This window comes from Mustela nivalis, assembly GCF_964662115.1.
Source record: "Mustela nivalis genome assembly, chromosome: 13".
In the NCBI taxonomy this organism is placed as follows: domain Eukaryota; kingdom Metazoa; phylum Chordata; class Mammalia; order Carnivora; family Mustelidae; genus Mustela; species Mustela nivalis.
The window spans coordinates 90,376,106-90,397,478 of NC_139032.1; the positions used below are offsets into that span (position 1 = coordinate 90,376,106).

The 21,373-nt window shown below is 57.0% G+C and overlaps 1 protein-coding gene across 13 annotated transcripts in view; it reads left to right on the forward strand.

Annotated features, from left to right (window-relative positions):
- Positions 1 to 309: 309 nt before the first annotated feature.
- Positions 310 to 21,373, forward strand: part of SEC16A (SEC16 homolog A, endoplasmic reticulum export factor) — a 32,294-nt gene continuing 11,230 nt past the window's right edge. For 2 of the 13 annotated variants that reach the window (XM_082696068.1, XM_082696070.1), the window contains exons 1-18: positions 313 to 493; positions 4,129 to 6,664; positions 7,376 to 7,774; positions 9,585 to 9,721; positions 12,761 to 12,858; positions 13,916 to 14,042; positions 14,525 to 14,699; positions 14,798 to 14,972; positions 16,068 to 16,210; positions 16,772 to 16,833; positions 16,941 to 17,079; positions 17,433 to 17,678; positions 18,673 to 18,770; positions 19,393 to 19,474; positions 19,680 to 19,797; positions 19,979 to 20,090; positions 20,277 to 20,382; positions 20,961 to 21,101. In XM_082696068.1, coding sequence (XP_082552194.1) covers positions 4,193 to 6,664; positions 7,376 to 7,774; positions 9,585 to 9,721; positions 12,761 to 12,858; positions 13,916 to 14,042; positions 14,525 to 14,699; positions 14,798 to 14,972; positions 16,068 to 16,210; positions 16,772 to 16,833; positions 16,941 to 17,079; positions 17,433 to 17,678; positions 18,673 to 18,770; positions 19,393 to 19,474; positions 19,680 to 19,797; positions 19,979 to 20,090; positions 20,277 to 20,382; positions 20,961 to 21,101 — 4,830 coding nt within the window. In that variant the 5' untranslated portion in view covers positions 313 to 493; positions 4,129 to 4,192. Of the gene's footprint in view, positions 494 to 2,452; positions 2,540 to 4,128; positions 7,775 to 9,584; positions 9,722 to 12,760; positions 12,859 to 13,915; positions 14,043 to 14,524; positions 14,700 to 14,797; positions 14,973 to 16,067; positions 16,211 to 16,771; positions 16,834 to 16,940; positions 17,080 to 17,432; positions 17,679 to 18,672; positions 18,771 to 19,392; positions 19,475 to 19,679; positions 19,798 to 19,978; positions 20,091 to 20,276; positions 20,383 to 20,960; positions 21,102 to 21,373 lie in introns of all 13 variants that reach the window. The other 11 variants (XM_082696069.1, XM_082696071.1, XM_082696072.1 and 8 more) reach the window with 8 other exon arrangements.

Here is a 21,373-nt window from a genome sequence, read left to right on the forward strand (position 1 = left end):
CGAGAAAAGACTGGGAGAAAGAGCCGGCGGAACCAGCGCGACCCCTCCGAGCCGCCCGCCGCGCGCCCGGCCCGGCAGGTGGGCGAAGGGCGGGTCGCAGGGGGGTGGGGCCAAGGGGCGAGGCCAAGGGGGCGGGGCGAAGGGATGAACGCCCAAAGATTGGTCGCAGGTGAGGGGCGGGGTCAACGGGGCGGACGAATGGGTGGCCGGCGAGGGAGAGGGCGGAGCGAACGTACGGGGCGAAGAGTCTCGGAAGCGGCTGCGATGGGCGGGGCTGATGGGCGTGGTGGGCGGGCGTGGCGCCCGCTGACGTCGCAGTCGGACACGTCGGCGGCGCGGCGGCCGGAGCCGGATGTGCCAAGATGGCTGCTGCGGCTGTAGTGTCTGCGCTCGTCGGTGCAGCCGGGCCGGCTTCCTCCGGCGGCTCCTGAGGGCTTGGCCGGGGGGTCGCGGACGGGCCGGGCGGGAGCCCTGGCAGCCCTGTGGCGCGCCGGTGAGGGCCGGGGTCGAGCGGAAGGGAACGGCCGGGCCGGGCCCAGCCCGGAGCGCACAGCGCGTCTCCGGGTGCCGCCGGGGGGTCGGGCAGGGGCGCCGGGGGCGGGTGGGGACCCGCGGGGCCGGCTGGGGCCGGGGAGTCCGGGCGCGCGGACCGCCTGCCGCGGCTCTGGCGCCCGCCTCGTCAGACTCGAGGTGGACCCTGCAGGGAGGGCCGGCGCTGTGGCGGGCTCGGCTGTGCCGACCCTTGGCTTGGCCCCGGAGGCCTGCGTGGAGGCGGTGTCGGGATGGCTGGAGGGCAGAGCGGGCCGGCAAGTTTGTGAAGAGTGCCGGCGTGTCCGGGATTTCTTCGGTTCCGCGTGTGCTTTGCTTGGAGGCTGCCGAGTGGTGTTGTCCCCGTCGGTTGAGAGGTGTCCGGCGAGCCGCGCTGGTGAGCGCACGGGCTCGCAGCGGTGGTGTCCGTCGGGAGCTCCGTGGCGGGGCGACCGAGATGTCGCGGCGAAGGCCGGCCCCTTGGTTTCACGCCGAGGCTCAGAGGGCTGTGGGACAAGCTCATTACAGCTCTTGGGGCGCAGACGTTGCGGTCGCGGGTCTGCGCGCGTCACAGCCGTTTGGGATCGGTTTTCGCCGCTTCGCCTGCAGACGCTCTGAGATGGCTCGGAAGTGCCCCGAGCTGCCGCAGGTGTGCGGACGTTAACGAGCGCTGTCCGCCAGCCGCGGGTGCGGCGGGAGCGAACCGGGTCACGCCTGGTGTTGCTTCATTGGTGCTTGTGCAAGTTGGGCGCCGCCGGCTCCCTGCAGGTGTTCCTCCCCCTGCTGTTTCCTGCAGTTCTGGGGGCTGTTGTCTTCCAGAGATGAGGCCGGGGGCATGTTCCTGCAATACATTCACCCTAAATAGTAGTAATTCCCAAATCGTCCGGAAAGCACTCTCTAGCGTAGCCTGTTGATTTTAATGATTCCTTCTTGTTCTGTAAAGCTCCTTCCTGAATGTCAGTGCGTCCTTTAGGATCTTTGTCACTTTTTTAAACTTTTTTTAAAAAAGATTTTATTTATTTATTTGACACAGAGACACAGCGAGAGAGGGAACACAAGTGGGGGAGTGGGAGAGGGAGAAGCAGGCTGCCTGTCGAGCAGGGAGCCGAATGTGGGCCTCCATCCCAGGACCCTGGGACCAGGACCTGAACCAAAAGGCCCATGCCTAACGACAGTGTCCCCCAGGTGCCCAGATCTTTGCCATTTTTAACAGTATTTAGACCCCTTCTCTAAATGTGTTTGATCCTGTACTTAGGAAGGTAGGAGTTTATGGTGTCTTTGGTTGGAGTGTCCCAGAGTCTGACAGGGCCATCCACACTCACAGTTGCTGTGAGGGAGATTGTAGGCAAAGGGTGGTCTCCCAGGTGCCTTCTGGCACTCCTGTGGGTTTACACACTCCTTGCCTGAGGCAGCAGCTCTGAGTGGATAGGTGTGGGCTTCAGGCATCTCCGTCCCACAGTCAGGAATTTGTAGTTATGCCTCTGTAAGAGCAGCCCCTGGTGCCTCTGAAATACTGCCTTTTTAAGTCAGGTGACCAGAGGTTACAGGATGACTTCCTGGAGGGAGTTGAGCCCCCTGGGGTCAGGAGAGAATGTTCACGGTTGTTCTGGATGCAGTCTGCATAGTGGTTAAAAAGCTCTCAATTTCGGGCTTGGCGGGGAGAGTAGGGGATTCTACTCTATAGGGAAGTGATAGCGTTTGCTTATAAAATGGTTTTTAGTCTGGGAGAAAATAGTTTTTAAAGAAAGTTTCTTCAAGGAAAGCGTGTAAGTATAAACCTGTGAAGTTTACATTTTTTATGACATTTCCCTATTAAACAACAGTAGGGATTAAGGCATCCCAGAATCTGCTGTGGGTAGAACTTTGCAAGATAAAACTCAGAAGAAACCTTGGAAATTGTCATATTGCCTCTCTCACTTTACAGATGAAGAAACGGGTCACAGAAAGGGAGTGTGCCCAGCGCCATTCAGCTGGGCACCCAGCCTTGCTCTCCCAGTCACACCTCCGCTGGGTAATCCTCTGGACCTCTGCCATGTGTGGTTTTTCTCTTCTCTTTTCTTCTTTCTTTCTTTTTCTTTTTCTTTTTAAAGAAAAGCTTTAAAATGCTGCTTAGAATGGCAGAGGGTCCTCTGCTAGAGCCTTGCAAGGAGGAAGTTGTGTCTTGGAGGGTGTCCTGGGAGAGGCTCTTTTCCATGGAAAGCTGAGCTGTAAGCGTTCTTGGTTTTGAAACAGCGGCTTATAACCCGGTGAGGTCTCCAGTGCTGATCTTAATATAGTGCATTAAATGTGAGTGAGTTTCAGTGTGCTCTTCCCCAAGAAGGTTTCCTGTTGGCCTGGGACAGGGCATGTGTGGGCAGCAGTGGTAGTGGACTAATGGATTCCTAGGACTAGTTTCCAGAGAGACATAGGAGCTTTAATTTGTAAATAGCTATATTTAAGAGACTTTCATAAGTGCGTTCTTGTATCTGGCTGCCAGAAAGATTTGCAAGAGCATGAATGTTGTACCTCTGCAGAAACATGTGGGTTAGGCTCTGGAGTCCTTCTGTAGTTTCTCCCTCTGATGTTGACTTATCCCCGTGATGGGCTCAGCTTACCCTGTTTGTTTGTGAGGGCGGTACTAGAGGGAAGGACTTACACATAGAAAAAGACAGTGACTGGGTTTTTGTCTTAAAAGTACAGGTTAACTGTTCAAGATTATGCTTAATGTATTTTATTTAGGAAAAAACCCACCCCAGCAAGAAAAAATACTGTAAAGATGAGTTTGGTCCTTTGTTTTCTATAAAAGTTTTGTTGGCATTCTGTTATTGAAAATTTTTGAATGAAGTCAGTTGGGCAGTTTTAAAGCTGCTTTAAGTTTACTTGGGGTTTTCATCCCGGGCATAGTTGTTACAGCTGTGGTGGGCAGAGGCCACTTGTCCTGCTGATGCTCTTCTAGCAGTCATCACACAGAAAAGGAGACCTTTTGCACGGGGGCATAAAAGGCGTTTTTATTTATTTTAGATTTTGCAGCTTGTACTGATTTGTGCTCTATAATGCTCTTTCGTTAAAATGGCAGTATAAATCTTCAACTTGTGTTTTCAAGATTTGACGTTAACCTGTGTGAGAAGTGTGATGTGCAGTGTTTAATAGAGGAGGAGGCTCTTTCGGGGTCTGGTGGTCATTTGGGGAGTTACCAGCATACCTGGTGGTAAGACCAGCAGTCCACTTGTATTTCATCTCTGCCTGCTCGGTGAGGGTGTCGTGGAGGCATCAGGCATTCTGCGCTGGTATTCAGTTGGGTTACAAGCCACAGAGAAGGCAGTGACTTGTGTGAAGTCAGTCCGGGAGCTCCGGGCGCGGCCTGCGTTTGCACCCCGGGCTGGTGTTGTCTGCCTTCTTGCCTGCTCACTCAGTGGCCCTCGCAGCAGCAGCAGCAGCCCCTCCAGGCCGCAGTTCTGGGCAGGAGGGGGTGGGAGCAGAAACGGCTGGCCTCGGGACCAAAGACGCAGACTCTTAAGTGGTTTCCAGCCTCTTTCTGTTTTTTTTAGTTTTCCTAATTCTGTCTGGGAGTTTGAATATATGGATTTTATGCTAATTTCTTCTTTTTCTTTTTCTGTTCAGATTAAGGAAAACCTATATCCTGCTTCTTTCTGTAAGCAGCATCTAATTGTGCGGAAGATCAGTCATGCAGCCGCCGCCGCAGGCAGCCCCGTCAGGCATGGTTGGGCCTCCTCCAGCTGGGACTCCTCAGAGCATGTTCTGGTCCAACAGACCGTACAGGAGACAGGCAAATAATAATGCACCCGTAACTCCCATCACCTGCCCGCTGCAGCCGGTGACGGATCCGTTTGCTTTTAGTAGACAGGCGCTACAAAGTACATCCTTGGGCAGTTCGTCCAAAAGCAGCCCACCCCTTCCGCAAGGCCCGGCCCCACCAGCGTTCCTTCAGCACCCTGGTCTGTCTGTGGCTCACACGAATGCTGGGGATACTCCCCAAGGACCGATGTCGCAGCCCAGAGCAGATGGCAGTCTGTTTTCCGGTGTGCTGACCCCTTCAGCACCATCAGATCCCGAGGGGAACAGGAGTACCACAGTGGCTCCCAGCTCAGAACCTGAAACTCAGACTCTGCCACATCCTCAGTATGTTCCAGGAGCGGGTGTGGACAGCTCTCATGGGGGCCGTCCGCATACGAACACGCTTGGGCCCGATAGGCCCCTGAGTAGGCAGAACCCACACGACAGTGCCACGGCATCAGCACCATCCCCTTTCTTCCCTCAGCCTCGTCAGCAAATGCCAGGGCAGTGGGGACCAGGGCAGGGAGGCGCACAACCCTCAGGTCAACATTATTGGCCCCGCCCGGAAGGACCTATTCAGAATGCGCTGCCCCACACCTCCAGCGTTTCTCACTTCCCTGCTCCGTCTACCCTGCATCATGGTCCCAGCCACGAGCAGCTCAACCCACTGGTGTCTTTGCCAGGACCCTTAGCCAGTGATGGAAGCAATGAGGCAGCCTGCCTGCAAAGTGGAAACCGTTCAGCAAATAACTTTGATCCTGAAAATGTTTTCAGGCAAAATTCTAAAGCTGGGAGTACTCGGGCGAGCCAGGAGCTCAGGCCAAATCCAGGAGTGAACAAAGAGCAGTTGCCGGACCTTGCTCTCAGTAATCCCCTCACTCAGGGTACTAGCCCAGAAAGCCATTTGCACTGCCCCCCAGGGGCCGGGACCAGCCGAGCCTTGTCAGAAGTGGACTCCGGGGCGCTCCCCATGGTTTTCCAAGGAGGGGAGACAGAAAATGAGGAGAACCTCTCATCCGAAAACACCGGCTCTGCTGGTCGGTCTGACTTTGGTGGCTTCTCCCCCAGCCCTGCACTTGGTCACCCTCCTGCACACGTGGGAGCAGGCGGCATCTACCAGGCCTTTCCCAGAGGTTCCAACAGCGAGGCCACGCAGCAGGGAGGACACCCGCACCCTTACTTTTATCAGACCGCAGGCGCCCCACCTGACCACCCCCCCGCAGCAAGTGCTCCTGGGACCACGTGGGGCGGTGCACCCGGCGCAGGGGTGCACGCGACCAGCAGCTCGCAGTCTGAGAATGTAGAAGACCTTGAATTCATTCAGAATCAGGAAGTTCTGCCAAGTGAGCCTCAGAGTTTGGACCTTTCCTCCCCCAGCGATCAGGTCAGATATGGGCCCTTGTCCGGGCCAGCCGTTCCCAGGCTCGGCGTTGTGGGCCACTCTGGGGGTGGGGGCCCAAATCTCGAGGCCCCAGATTCAGCGCCGCACCCCGTGCAGTCTGATGGTGTGTCATCCGGTTACAGCGGCAAGAGCCACAGGAATCTCCCGAGTGTAGCCAGGCCCCAAGATGTAGGCACTTTCATTCAGCAAGAAGTTGGAAAACCTGAAGATGAGTCTCCAGGGAGTTTTTTTAAGCAAATTGATTCTTCTCCTGTGGGAGGAGAGACCGACGAGACCACTGGGAACCAGAGTCCCCACGGCAGCCTGTCCCAGCCCTCAACCCCAAGCCCCCCAAAACCCACTGGAATATTTCAGACAAGTGCAAATAGTTCTTTTGAACCAGTGAAATCCCACTTAGTTGGAGTCAAACCCATCGAGGCCGATCGCGCCAACATGGTGGGTGAGGTGAGAGGGGCCATTGCCCACCAGAAGCAGCGCAGACCCGCTGCTGCCCCGCCTGACACCTCCCCCGGCAACCTGGAGCAGCCCCCGGACAACATGGAGACCCTGTTCACGCTCCAGGCCTGTTCTCCCCCCTTTTCTGTACCTGCAGAGCCGGGGCATGGGCTCGTGCACACGGGGGGACCACCCCTGGAAATTCTGCCCCTGGCAGCCGAGAAAAGGCCTTTGGCCAGAGCCCAGGGGGTTGTGAAGTGTGAGAGCCCAGTGACGACGTTGTGGGCGCAGAACGAGTTGCCAGATTTTGGAGGCAACGTCCTTCTAGCTCCAGCTGCTCCTGCGCTCCACATGCCTGTGAAACCGCCGCCGTCGGAAGTGATTCAGCCTCCAGATGAGGGCGTGTCCGCTCCGCAGGCCCGGCAACCAGGCTCCGGCCTTCTGCAGAGTGGGGACAGCACTGGTGCTTCTGAGAACCTCGAGAACCCTCCCAAGATGGGAGAAGAGGAGGCCCTCCCGTCCCAGGCAAGTTCTGGCTATGCTAGTCTCTTGTCCTCACCGCCCACTGAATCTTTGCAGAACCCACCAGTCTTGATTGCCCAGCCTGATCGAAGCTATAATTTGGCTCAGCCCATTAATTTTTCTATGTCCTTACCGAGTCCTAATGAGAAGAATCATCCCTGGAGAGATGCTTTGGTCGGGGATAAACCCTTGGCAAGCAGCTGGGCTCTGGGGGGGGACTCTGGAGACAGCGCCCCTGTGTCTGGGAACACAGCCGGCCCTCTCACCCGCTTGCCTTTGCCTAACAGTTTTGCGCACAGTGGTTTTCCACAAGTTCCTGGTACTTCAGAAATAGCTTCTAATCAACCTGCTACTTTGCTGGTTCAGCCACCACCTCATCCAGTTCCAAAGAACTTGGTTTCAGAAAGCCAAAATACTGACAACACAGAGAACGGTCTTCCCGAGTTGGTCAGTGGCCCTGCTGGAAGCACAGGCGTGACGTTGGTGCCGCCTGCGAATGCTGCCATAGCACCTGCTGGCCATAAGGCAGATCGCGCCAGTCAGCGGGAAGAAACTTTTGGAGCCCTAGACCTCACACCCAGTAGGACTTTGGAAAGTCCTCTAAGAATGTGTAGCCCACCCCATTCTGACAGCTCCGCGTGTCAGCACGCCGCCAGCAGTCATCCGAGGCCACCTGGGCCAGGGCCGCGTAACTCAGACCATTTCTACCAACAGGTGATGAAAGACACTCAGGACCAGCGTGGCCTCGAGAGAGCCCAGCAGGAGCCAGCACCGCCTCCTCCACAAGGGCCCAAACTGACATGTTCAGAACCTTCAGACCCGGGAAGTCCACCTGTGCAGGGACAGCCCCAAAACTCGGTCCCACCACCCCCAAGTCCAGCTCCGGCTGACACAGGTCAGCCGCTGCCACCCCGGCCACCTCGGTCTTCCAGTGCATCAGTCGCGTCCGCCAGCTCGAGCCAGGCAGCCGTGCGGTCGGACCAGCCCTGGCTGCAGCCGCCGCCTCCAGACCTGGCATCTTACTACTATTACAGAGCACTGTACGATGGCTGCCAGTCCCATTACCCCTCGTCGTACCCGCTGGAGCCTGGCGCAGCCCCCCTCTATTACCAGGTACGATCAGGCGCTCACACTTGACCCCTGCGACCAGTGGTTCCTTTCTCTCGAGTTGTGGGCCCTGGTGGGCTTCTGTTGCTCAGTTCAGAAGTAATCCATAGTGCCACCACCGTGCCGAGTGCCAGCTCCAGGCATGGTGGCGGGGGACGAGTGCGCCTCTCACAGATGACCAACGCAGCCTGTCTCTTGGGAGTTTACTCTGCACAGCTGTGTATTGCGTCATAAGGGGTACCTGATTATTTATTTCACGCAGTATCCTCCAACTCCCATGGCTGAGAAGCTGTCTGTCTCCTGTCCCAGTGGCAGCTTCTCTGTGGAGAAGCTTCGGGCAACTGGGATAGCCCCTGCGAGCTTCAGCGTGGTTTTGGCGTGGAACACCTACCTGGCGAGTCGCAGGGATCTGTAGTCTTTGAGGTCCCTCCTTGAGAATAAAAACATTTAGAGGTAAAAGTGAGATCTGGAATGTCATCCTAGTGAAACAGCCAAGGGGGATGAAATTACATAGACTCTGAGGCGTGTGGTGGCCCCAGCAGCGGGGTGGGGGCGGCCGCCATGCTGCGTGGAAGCCTCGGCCTTCACGGTGGCACGTGCTGGCACGTGAGCCTTGCTGCAGTTGGGTTCTGCCTGGTCTGTGTCGCTCTGCAGCGCGTGCTTCGAGCACACACATTGGATCGCTGTCTGTGTCTCGTCACGTCTAGTCGCAGCCCGGCATCACACAAGGTTAGCCGAGTTCAAAGGAGTGTGCATTAGAGGTTTGGAAAGCACAGTCCTCCTGGGCAGGGGCAGGTGGCCCTCCTGGGCTCTCGCAGTCAGAGGCCGATGGGGTTGGGCCAGGCAGCAGCCCCCAGCGACAGGAGGCTTAGGTCTCCTTAGTGGGCTTTGAGCATCTTTGGAAATGTATGGAGAGTGCACAGCTAACCACCGAGAGCAGCGAATCCTAGATCCTGGAAGGAGCCCTTAGGACTCCTGTTGCCACACGTCGAAATTGACTTCCAGTGCGCCCAGAGAGAGCCCGAGGGTCTGGCAGAGTGTGAGGGGGTCAGTGTACCTGCTTTGGGTCCTTTGTGCAGTGGCTACGTGTGCGTCCCGGGAGCTCCAGCCAGAGCCTGGCGTCACCTCTGGGATCCCGCTTCCTGGTGCCCTCTGGCTTTGTTGCCACAGCCTGTGGCAATGGTCAGGAATAAGTCCGTTTTACGTGATTCCTCCTCTTTTGCTGGGTGATGGCAGAGAGTCAGGCTTGTAGACCAGAGGACTGGTTCTATCTCCTGCCAGGATCCCTTCATTCCTGCCCCCGGTCTTTGCACAGCTGCCCCTTAGAGACAGAGCCGTGGCCATTCATTGGTCCGCAATGGGGCTGAAAGCCTCAGGAGAGGAAAACGTGATCCTCTCTTGGAGGCTTCCTGGAGCTCGGGGACACACTGAGGTGGAACCCTGGGTAGTTTTCTTACCTAAGGTGGCATCTGAAACAGCACAAACTTAGGGGGTCACAGCACCTCCACTTTCGAGACCTCGGGGACCAGAAGCCCAGTGGGGCCCTCTAGAGTCTCCGCGGCTCCATAGGGGCTGCCCGCTGACACACTGGTTATCTGCTGAGCAGGCCCAGGGCGGTCCCTTCGAGGAGGATCCTGCCGCCCAGCTGCGGCCGGCCGCAGATTTCCGGCTGTAGGCTTTCTGTTTTGCATGAAAGAAGCCCCACGTCTAGTCCTCCTGGAGGGCCGTCCCTGGTGCCGTTTAGAGCTGGTGCCAGTGGCTTGATGCATTGTCTCTTTACTGGTCTGTGATGTTACGCACACCCTTCTTCCAACAGGACTTCTACGGCCTGTATGAGCCCAGGTACAGGTCCTACGACAGCACGGCGTCTGCCTATGCTGAGAACTACCGCTACTCCGAGCCTGAGCGACCCAGCTCCCGAGCAAGTCACTGCTCAGACCGGCCGCCTGCCAGGTGATGGGCCCCGTGGCGCTGGCTGTGGGAGGAACGCGGTGCCCTGAGAAAGACGGGCTCGTGAAGAGTTGTATCCGCGCGTTTCTTCTGTGTGTAATCAGCACGGGCAGAGCGCACAGGCACTTTGGAATGGGACAAAGCCCTCCCCTGCGGCCATGCTGTGCAGTCAGCCAGTGCTTGGGTGGGCAGACCCTTGGCGGGGTCCTCTCGGGGCCAGCTGGTCACCCCACTGCCGAGGCACGCACAGCTCTGGCGTTCGGCTGCCAGGGTGTTTGGGGCCCTTAGACCGTGACAGCTTTGCCCTCGTGCTGAGCCTCTGCCACGCCACTAATCACAGACGTGCTTGGTTCTTTGGCCAAAACGCCTGCCCATGTCCCTTTCCCAGCCCTGCCCCGTGTGCGGAGGCCCCCGTACACCTCTGTCCTGCTGCTCTCTCTCTCTCTTTTTTTTTTTAAGATTTTATTTATTTATTTGTCAGGTATAGAGGGAGAGAGAGTGAGCGGGCAGAGGGAGAAACCGGCTCCCTGCCGAGCAAGGAGCCCGATGTGGGACTCGATCCCAGGACCCTGGGATCATGACCTGAGCCGAAGGCAGCTGCTTAACCAACTGAGCCACCCAGGCGTCCCCCTGCTGCTCTCTTTTGCTGACCAGGCACATCTCGGCTGTGGGGTTATAGATGAGGGGTTCGTTCTTTCTTTCTTTCTTTCTTTCTTTCTTTTCTTAAGGTCTGTTTATTCGAGAGAGAGCAAGAGTGCAGAGGGAAGGGCAGGGGGAGGGAGAATCTCAAGCAGATTTCCTGCTGAGCGTGGAGTCCGACACAGGGCTTGACCTCACGACCCGGAGATCATGACCTGGGCTGAGATCAGGAGTCAGATGCTTAACCAGCCGAGCTTCCCAGGCACTCCTGGATGAGGGATTTTGAAACATCCCTGACTTAGCCAAGCAGGACCTCAGTGGGTCCCGGGGCTCCCACTCAAGAGCCACGGGTAAAGCCGCAAGGGGCAGCAGGCGTGTTTACAGTGTGGTGCTGCTGCCTGCCTTCCAGAGCCTTCCCCCGTACTCGCCCATCATCAGGTTATGGGGGGACAAATCACGGGGGTAGGTTTTACTACCAGAGTATGTGGCTTCTTGAACTTAGAATAGAGGAGGTCTGATTGCTGGTGGAGATCTCGTGTGTGTGCTGCCTTTCAAAATCTTGGGGTCCTTGATAGCTTGTCTGCAGATGAGGTTCTGTCTCCGTGAGCCTTTGCCTTTTGAGCTGCCCTCTCCTTGCACCACTGACCTGCCCATGGCCCAGCCTTCTAGGAACTTTTGTAAGAAAGTTCCCGAGGGGTTAGCTCTTGGATAAGCACTTGGAAGGAGAGGTTTGAGGTTAAGTATTCTGACTCGGGGAAAGCCGTGGGCAAGTGATTCCTAGAAACCCGTAGGCATGGAGGAGGGCACAGCCAGGGCACAACTCGCCATCCGGTTCTTGTCTGCTTGCCCACCTGCAGGTTAACATGGAACCTATTCTGAGACACTGAAGATGGCCCCGTGCTGCCCTTGAAAGTCACCCAACCGGAGGCTGGGCCAGGTTGCACAGGAGTGGTCCCGTCCCATCTCACAGTGTCTCTGTCCTCTGTTCCTTCACTGCTCTCCTGTGCCGGCTCTGTAGAGCAGCCTGTTCTTCCTGCCCTGCTTTGGTTGGGGGATGTGTGTGCGTGTGTATGTGCACTTGGGCCTGGTATGAGCACATCCCTGCACGGACGTGTCTTTCGTTCTTGTGGCTGTCTTTGCTAGTGGATGAACGGGCTTCGGTGGTGAGGGCAGTGAGGAGGTGGTGGGCTCTTGGTTCTGCCCTGTGTCAGGTCATTATTCTGAGCCCACCACTGGTGTCCTTGGGGGCCTCCGCTCTGCAGATGGGTGGGGTGGAAGGTTCTCCTCCAAAGCCCTGGGAAGGGGCCTTGTTCCTACAGCTAAGCCATGGGAGGGTGCTCCTCCTGGGCCGCCCGGCCTCAGCTGAGTGAGACATTCCTGAAGAGCCATGAGAAAAGTCACGCTTTAAATATCAGATATTGTCTAAAACTTGTTATTAATAAATACAAATGCAAATGCTAGCAAGTGTTCCCGAGAGTCTGACTGCCCCGGAGGGCGGCTCAGTTGGCTCAGCGTCCAGCTCTTGATTTTGGCTCAGGTCTTGATCTCAGGGTTGTGAGATCGAGCCCCCCCCCCCCCATAGGGCTCTGGGCTGGGTGTGGAGTCTGCTTGGGATTCTGTCTCCCCCTCTGCCCCTCCCCAGTGCTCCCTGTCATCGCGTGCATGTGCTCTCTCATTCTGTTGGAGGGAACAAAAAGGAATCCTACTCTGTGGAAGGTCTGACAGCTGACATCACTACGTTCTGCTTTCTGTGCGCTGAGTCAGACTAGTAGCTTGGTTTGCGAGGCCGGCCTCCATCAGGTGCCTTTTTGGCCTCACAACAGTCACTTTTAAGAGGCCCACGCCAGAGGCTAAGCCAGCCACAGCCCCGCACCTGGATGCACAGCGTCATGCGTCCAGAGGACACAGCACATGGTCTGTGTGCGTGGGTTTAACAGCTCCAGGAGTTTCGCTCCCGCTGAGTGCGATCCCAGGGGCCCGAGAACTTGTTTGGCCTCGGCGTGCAGGGCCCAATGCTGAGCACACAGAGGGCGGCCGGCTCGTGGATGCCATGTGGCGCTTAAATAGGTACCCCAGGGGGGTTTTACAAATCCTGTGCATTTGTCAGAGAGCACACGCCAGGGGGGCAGCAGGCAGAAGGGGAAGGAGGCTCCGTGCTGAGCAGAGAGCCCGATGCAGGACTCAATCCCAGGACCCTGGGATCATGACCTGAGCCGAAGGCAAACGTTTCACCAACCGAGCCACGCAGGCGCCCTGAGAAAAGCTGTGTGGGAGGGGTCCCAGCCTGTCCCCGTGACTGTTTCGGATTTCCGGCTCCGCCACAGTCGAGTGCGTGGCCCGACGTCCCAGACTCATCTCAGAAGGGAGTAGGCGGGTTGCTTTAATGGTGTTGTGTGCTTTCAGGCAAGGGTACCCCGAAGGTTACTACGATTCCAAAAGTGGATGGAGCAGCCAGAGTGACCACTATGCGGACTACTACTCCGGCCAGTACGAGTATGGAGGTGCGTGTGGGCTTCTCTGTGGCCCCCGTGGGCGCGGCCCAGTGCTTCGCTCTGCTCTGCGATCACTTCTCAGGAGACTGTTCCGTTTGTTCTGGTGTGTTTTTAATCCAGGTGCCGAAAGTAGTTGAAAGTAAGCTGTGTCTGGAAATACATATGTTGGTGTCTTTCATTAGGAAGTGATGATTTGATTCTAGCGTGAATGTCTCTATCACGTTAGTCGTTTCCTTTGACTTTCTAGCAAAGTGTGGTGATGAGTCGTTCCAGAGCAGCCTTGTCTTTACATGGTTACTTAACTGATTAAAATAAATAAAGTGGGACACCAGCTTCTGGATCACACTGGCCATGTCTGCCATGCCAGGGGCCTCCCGTGGCCAGGGGCCACCTCCTCGTGTGGTGCAGACATCGGGTGTCCCCACCGCACCAGGTACTGTCTGCTGGTCTTGGCGTGTTCCTGCTGGGCCTCACGTGCCCTTCAGTGGCCCTGCCTCTCCCTGCTGTGTGGTGCCGGGAAGGGTCCTGGGCCCACAGCCTCTTGGGTGTCCCAGCACGGCCACCCCGCCTGCTACTCCCCACAGGCCTCTTTCCCTCCTGTGTTTGTACCGTTGGAAACTCACACCTGGCACAAGTGAAGTGGCACATCTAGTTTACAATGTTAACATGTTTTGTTTTGTTTTCAATTTTTGGATTTTGGAATATTTCTTAAAACTTCTTAGGTTATGTTAGAAGACTTGTAAGGGAAATTTGTAGTCATGGGATTAAGTGTTAAAAAGTCGTGACTACGAATAAAATTTAACAGAGATGTCTTCTAGCGGGTTTTTAATCGTGTGTGGCGAGAACACCCAGTGGCCAGCAGGTGTCACGTGTATAGGTGGGACACCACCCAGGCCTCACAGTTAATGGCCTCCAAGGTCATGCTGATTTTGGAGAGGAAAGCTGGGTTCCTTTAAGAGCCTGGAGGCATTCTTCAGTCCTGGGGTGGTGTGGTTTCTCTGGCTCGGCTTTCTGAGGAGTGTCTTCTCTCTCCTGTTGTCATAAACCATGAATCCCCTGCTTACAGACCCAGGTCGCTGGGACCGGTACCACTATGGTTCCAGATTCAGGGATCCCCGCACCTGTGACCGGAGGTATTGGTATGACGCTGAATACGATGCGTACAGGAAAGAGAACTGTGCTTACGGCGACAGGTTGGTACAGCGCACTTGATGAGAAGGGCTGCTCGTAGTCAGAGCTTTGCTTCTGCGTCTCTGCCGTCGTGTGTCAGTTACCCAAGTTGCCATTGTGTTTGGGATCCTGGTGAGCAGCTGACACTGGAGTCCGTGTCTGAAAGAGAACCAAGCCCTGCTGGCAGTTCCCACCTGGGCTGTGGGGAGGGGAACTGGCCTCAGCACAAGTGCTGGAAATCGGCTCCTCCTCTTCTTGGGTCTGGGAGAGGCGCTGCTGCACGCAGCATCAACTTGAAGGATGTTTCTCCAGCTCTGAAGGCAGGGATCTGAACTTGGGCTTGGGATGTGGCCGCTTTCCCGAGGGTAGGGCCTGACTGGTCTTTTAAGGGTCACGATCCCCACAGGGGGTGACGACACAGTGCTTGCTGTTGGGTGGCAAAGGGCTGTCACCCTGGCGTCACCTACCCACTGTCCTCTTTCCTTGCCTCTGTCCATGGTTCCAGCAGGTCCGAGAGGTATGATGACCCCTGGAGGTACGACCCTCGCTTCACGGGCAGTTTTGACGACGACCCCGAGCCCCACAGGGATCCTTATGGGGAAGAAGCGGACAGGCGCAGCGTGCACAGCGAGCGCTCGGCCCAGAGCCTGCGCAGTAGCTTCAGCTCCCACTCGCGTCAGGTGGGGGCCCTCTCCCTGTCCCTTCGCACGTGACCATGTGCCTGAGTCCCCTGTGTTCCCAGGAGTTGATTTTTTCTGTTTGCTTGATGTTTTCCTAGAGTCAGATTTACAGAAATCACAGTGTGGCTGCCGCTCCCTATGAGGTCCCACCTCCTCCCGGCTCCTTGCCTGGCGATTATGCGTACGGCGCCTACGGCAGCAATTTTGGCAGTGCCCAGGGCTTCCCGGAGTACGGCTATGCTGCCGAAGCGGGCTGGCCCACCACGGAGCAAGGTGTGTGTGCCCACGGCACCCTGTGCTCACACAGGTGCAGAGGGAGGTCGAGTCACACTGCCGGGGTAGCCTCTCAAGCCTAGGGTAGTGGAGGGAATGGATTGCAGCTTGTGGGAATTGCCAATGGCTTGGCCTGGTCTTCTGTGCAGAATAAGGACTGCTGTGAGTCCCAGAGCTTGTGACAGCGGCCAAGAGCTGCCCAGCCTGTCCATAGTAGCCACATTAGTGTGGCTTTGAGGACAGGCTCCCTGCCAGCCTCTTGGGTGCAACCGCACTGTTTACCAGTGCTGGCCACTTGGGTAAGTAGTTTGCATGGGAAACTCCCTAATTCCTGTGCAAAGCTCCTGTGCACGGACTTGTCACCTGTGCCACGTTCTCAGCCCCACTTGGAGACGATCCATCAGACGCTGTTCCTGGGAGCCCTCGACGCGGCGGTGTGTGTCAGCTCCTGTGCAGATCTCTGCGCTTCGGGCGTCAGCTGTTGTCGTCCTTGTGGGCGCCCGGTGCTCGTCGCTGCGGGTGGAGGAGGAGCTGGGGGCACGGACGCTCTGGTGGGGCCCCCGGCAGCCGGCGGCCAGACCTTGCTTCCAAGTAGCGTGTGCTCAATGCACGGGGCTGTTTTGCAGCAGTTTTGTTTCTAGGAGAGAATAGTTCTCGTTCTCATTTTTTACAGTTGAAACATTTTCAGGCACACACCTGAATGCTCCTTTTTTTTTTAAGATTTTATTTACTCTTTTTGACAGAGATCACAAGTAGGCAGAGAGGCAGGCAGAGAGAGAGGGGGAAGCAGGCTCCTCGCTGAGCAGGGAGCCGCCGAGCAGAGAGCCCGATATGGGGCTCGATCCCACAAACCTGGGATCATGACCTGAGCTGAAGGCAGGGGCTTAACCCACTGAGCCACCCAGGCGCCCCCTAAGTGCTCCTTTTTGATGGGCTGTCTCAGGATTAGCGCCTTCCGGTGGAAAGCCAGGTGGTTGTCATCAGTCCGACCTGGGGTGCCAGCCGTATGGGCACTTGGAAACGCTGGACTGTCGAATTGGTCCAAAAGCAATAAAAAGCGGCAAGGTGATTGTTTCTCCCTTTATTTAAACGTAGCTCCGTCGAGACCAACTTCTCCGGAGAAGTTCTCAGTGCCTCACGTCTGTGCCAGGTTCGGGCCTGGGGGTCAGCTCATCAAAGTGATCCCGAATCTGCCCTCGGAAGGACAGCCTGCACTGGTTGAAATTCACAGCATGGAGGTAATTGTGTGAGTGGAAACTGAGTCACGGGACTGTGCTCTGAAGAAGTGACCTAGGAAGATGCTCTTTTCCCACGAGTCTTCGGTTCGTGGTGGTTGTGTTGTGCTGGGCCGTTTCTGCGTCAGAGGGCGGGACGCCGAGTACCTGGCGGGTGTCCCCTTCAACTTCGTTCCATTGCAGATTTGTTTTGGCTTTATTCGTGGCTCTGGCTTGGCAGGAAGGACCCTGCTTGTGTTCATCTCGTGGCTTTTGGTCACGGGTAGAGGAGCTTTGTGATCTGGTGGCAGGTGGGGTGGGGGGCCCGTTCCACGGTCCTGGCAGGCCTCTTCTGAGCACGCGTGAGGGCCCTGCCTCCATTGGAGGGGAGACCTGGTTCTGAGTGCTCCAGAGAGAGTTTGAAAATCATGGTGGGACAGCAGACAGGCCTGCGCGGGTGGGGGCGCTGGAAGGGATGGTGCCAGGGCCGGGAACTTAGCCAGTGCAGCCGCGGGCACGGGCGGGTGTCGCTGTGCGCCTGCCCCCCGCGAGCTGCTCTCTCTCTGTACCCTCTGCCCGCCTCAGACCTTGCTGCAGCACACGCCGGAGCAGGAGGAGCTGCGCTCATTCCCGGGCCCGCTCGGCAAGTACGTTCCCCGCCGAAGCGTCCTCGGCGTCCGCAGGGAGGCGGCTGCTGCGCTGGGCCTCGCAGACACGGGTGTCGCTGCTCACGGAGCGTGTGTCCTTCTTGCAGGGATGATACCCATAAAGCGGATGTTATTAACTTCGCACAGAGCAAAGCGACAAACTGTTTGCAGAACCAGAATTTAATTGACAAAGAGTCTGCGAGTCTCCTTTGGAATTTTATTGTTCTCTTGTGCAGACAGAACGGGGTACGTTTCTGTAGCCTGCGGCTTGGTTTCCCCAGAGGACTTGGGTGGAATCCCGCGCCACACAATGTGTGGAGGACAGCGGTGCTGTCCAGGGACTCGCTCGGGGAGACTGTCCTCGTGGAGCTTTGGGGAAGCGGAATTCCAGGGCGTGGGGTTTGGGGTGAAGGGAGGTTCGGGTCTGCCTCTGTCCAGTCACCTGTGGTCTGTCCCTCCTGCTCCCGGCTGTGCCCCAGGACGTGGAGTTGAGGGGAGGGTGCTCACCTGACCTGGACCAGCCCCCACCCACCCCCCCGCCACAGGAAGTTCGGTGTGGAGTGAAGCATTTTGTTTTTCTGCTCCTGTGGCCCCTACAGACCGTGGTGGGAACAGACCTTGCCGAGCTTTTGTTACGAGACCACAAAACCGTGTGGCTTCCTGGGAAGTCACCCAACGAGGCCAACCTGATCGATTTTACTAACGAGGCTGTGGAGCAGGTAGAGGAAGAGGAGTCCGGGGAGGCCCAGCTCTCGTTTCTCACCGACAACCAGGCTGCTGGCAGCAACACCCTCGAGAAGGAGACGGAGAGATTCCGGGAGCTGCTGCTGTATGGCCGCAAGAAGGTGAGTGGCCACGAGCCCCTGGGATCCCCGGGTGGCCCTAGCGTGTTCGGTCCTGCTCTCGGGAACGGTGGCACCTTGACTGCGACCCAGGGCTAGTGTCTGTGGAGTCCAGTGTGTTCCCTCCTGGCAGCAGAGCCGTCTTCCGAGGGTTGCCGGGGTCGGAGACTTACTTGCCTGTGCACAGGTACGCCCCTGTGCGCGGACTTGTGCGCGGGACTGAAGTCAAACTGTTCTCGCTCGGTTAGGCATGCCCTCGCTGTCACCTCAGGGGCGCAGGTGCCGGGGGGGTGCCCTACAGTGGCCCAGCGCCAAGCCCTGGCCATGGAGGGAAGCTCCCCGCGATCGTGCAGCCTGGAGCGAGGGCCGCGCCTGTGCTCTGGCGGCTGGGGTCTTATGGGCCCGGAGTTCTTGGTACTTTGATCTCGTGATGGCAGCTGGAAAGCTCGTATTTGGTAAATAAACCATTTTCACGTGGATGTTTTACGACGGATCGGAGCTGTGGGATCTGTCAGCTTTGCTCAACGTTTCCCTCTGCTGTGAGCCGTCCATCTCTATGAAGACGCTGTCCTCTGAGAGCTACCCCAGATGATTCTGGACGCAGGGGGGCCATATTAGTAAAGGCTCTGTCCGTGTGGAGGTGGCCATCGTGGAGAGCACAGTTGGAGGCAGCAGGACCGCTGCTCGCCCGTCTTTGTTCCTCATCCGGGTGCTTGCTCCGGACGCTGGCCGCAGGCAGCCGACCCAGCAGCATGGGCCTTCGCAGACTCGTTGCCGCAGCAGCTTTCTGGCTCAGGCAGATTGGGAAAAGCGGGCTACTGCTTCGTGTCTGAACTGGGCGCGTGTGTTGGCAGGCCTGTGACTCATGCACTCTTCAGTGCGCTCCGGTCCCTTGCCCCTGCCGCCCACCATGCGTGACGACCCCCGGGTGTGGCTTCTTGCTTGCGCACGTCACCGAAGTTCTGGGGACGTCGGTAACCTCTGACATGCTTTGCAGGATGCTTTAGAGTCTGCGATGAAAAATGCCTTATGGGGTCACGCTCTGCTGCTTGCAAGTAAGATGGACAGCCGGACACACGCCCGCGTCATGACCAGGTAGAGAATCTTGCTGTGTATACTATTTCTGGGCACGTCCTGCTGGCCTAGTCGTGCTGCCTGGTCAGCTCTTGGAAGCACCGTGACTTGCAGGGCTTGTCTTGGAAAGCTGGGGCGTGTCCCCTGCACCAGGCTGCTGTCACACTGGCGTGGGCATGCTGGGCCCTCTTCCCTGCGGTTGTACTGCTGACAGCCTTGTAACTGTTTTTTACCACAGAGTTTTCTGTGCTCTGTGAAACCAGCACGAATTCTTCAGTCTTTCTCAGTTCATTTGTCAAACTGCTGGGCTTTTTGTACACTGGGCTGGGGTCAGGCCCGCGACAGTCCTCAAAGAACCAAAATGAAACCGGCCTTGTTTCTGTTTGTCATTTAAACAGAGTCAGCTGGGGCGCCTGGGTGGCTCAGTGGGTTAAGCCGCTGCCTTCGGCTCAGGTCATGATCCCAGGGTCCTGGGATCGAGCCCCGCATCGGGCTCTCTGCTCAGCAGGGAGCCTGCTTCCCTCTCTCTGCCTGCCTCTCTGCCTACTTGTAATCTCTGTCTGTCAAATAAATAAATAAAATCTTAAAAAGTTTAATAAAAAACAGGGCCAACTTAGCTTTTTCTCTCCTCGTGTCTACCTAGGTTTGCCAACAGTCTTCCAATCAATGACCCTTTGCAGACAGTGTACCAGCTGATGTCAGGGCGGATGCCTGCTGCGTCCACGGTCAGTGAACAGGGGCTCTCCAGGGTCCCCGTGGCCTGGCTTCCCGGCTCACTCTCGTGAGAGCTGGCCTCCAGGGCCACAGAGCCTGCGCTTTCTCTTGTCCCGGCTTCTGCGCTGTACTCTTGGATCTCAGCCGTGACGAGATGAAAGTGGTGCCCCCTTCTGAGGATAAGGGTTGGTTGGTTTGGCTTTTTTCTGACCTCAGTGTTGTGGAGACGAGAAGTGGGGTGATTGGAGGCCGCATCTTGCTATGGTTTTGTCCAATCTGAGCAGCAACGTGGATGTGGAGTCCAGGGCCATGGCCACCATGGGCGACACTCTGGGTAGGTCAGGTGTGGGCACGGAGGTTGGGGAGCCCGACACGCTCAGGCTTGAGAGCCACTGTTGGGTGTGGAGGGCCACGGGGTTTTGCCACTCGTGTGGCCCTTCTGGCAGTCGCTATGTGTTGAGGTTTTGGGGAGAACTCAGAGGTCCTGAGCCTTGGCCTGCTGTATGTCTCTTCAGCTTCCAAAGGTCTCTTAGATGCCGCGCACTTCTGCTACCTCATGGCCCAGGTCGGATTGGGGGTTTACACAAAGAAAACAACAAAACTTGTTTTAATTGGATCGAACCACAGGTGAGGACCGTCAAGGTGTCTGTTTTCCTTTAGAAAGGAAGCATCCCTCCGTGAGCTGACCCAGAAACCGTGCACGCACACCTGGCAGCGGTGGCCTCTGGTCTTGGTGGGGTGCTGTTGGTCACATGGTGGGACGTACTTCTGGGTGTCTTGTTCGGACACTGAAATTATTTCTTTTTTCAACAGTTTGCCATTTTTAAAGTTTGCAACCAATGAAGCTATCCAGAGGACAGAAGCCTACGAGTACGCCCAGTCTCTCGGGGCGCAGACCTGTTCCTTCCCCAATTTCCAGGTGCGCAGGAGCCACACCAGCCCCTGGTTTGAACGAGTGGGCGGTCAGTGCTAGCAGATGTTTGTTCGTTGAGGGCTTTTGAGCTCTTCCCCCCAAAATGATAGTTTTTGGAAATCCTGGGGAGTCCTTTGATCTGTACCTCTTGAGAAGTAAGTCCTATCGAATTGAGGATTTTCTTTGCATTTAAAATGTTTCCCGAGTGTTTGGTTTCCAGTGCTTCCTGTGCACAGTTTGCAGCGTCGTGGGGTGGGTGTTCTGTGACCCAGGGGACGTGTGGGTATAAACACTGTAGCGCAGGGTTTGTGGGACGACTGTCCCACCGTGCTAGCTGCTGGCTGGCCAGGGCACTTGTGACGAGCCCTGCGTGACAAGCCTACAAAGTGTGCTAAAGAGGAAGAGGGAGTTTCTGAGAAGCTTAGTTGCAGCTTTCATGAGAAGTCCTCTGGGGAGGGGCTCAGTGCTGCTGGGTGGCCGTGAGGCACACGGGGCATTGGAATAGCGCCTGCTTTGGGGCTGTTGGGTGACACGGGGGCTGGGGAGGTGTGTCAGGACAACCGTGCTACGCTCCCTGGTCCCAGGTGTTCAAGTTCATCTACTCCTGCCGCCTGGCTGAAATGGGGCTGGCCACGCAGGCCTTCCACTACTGTGAGGTGATCGCCAAGAGCGTCCTGCTGCAGCCACACAAGCACTCGCCCGTGCTCATCAGCCAGCTGGCTCAGGTACGTGTTCTCAGACGCCCCCGCAGCGGCGGCGGATCCCTGCGCTCAGGCACTGAGGGGTGACCGTGTAGATGCTGGAGACTTTTTCTTGAGCAGCTTGTGGAATTCAGGCATCCTTGGGCAGGAAGTGGGTGTTTTGAACTTTTTGGGGACCCCAGCCCGCAACTGAAGCTGGGCCTTAGCTTCAAGGGGAGAAGGACAGCACGTCCAGGAAGTCTCGCTCCGTAAAACAGACGCCTGCATGCGGCCTGCGGGAGCGGGGGAGGTGCGCG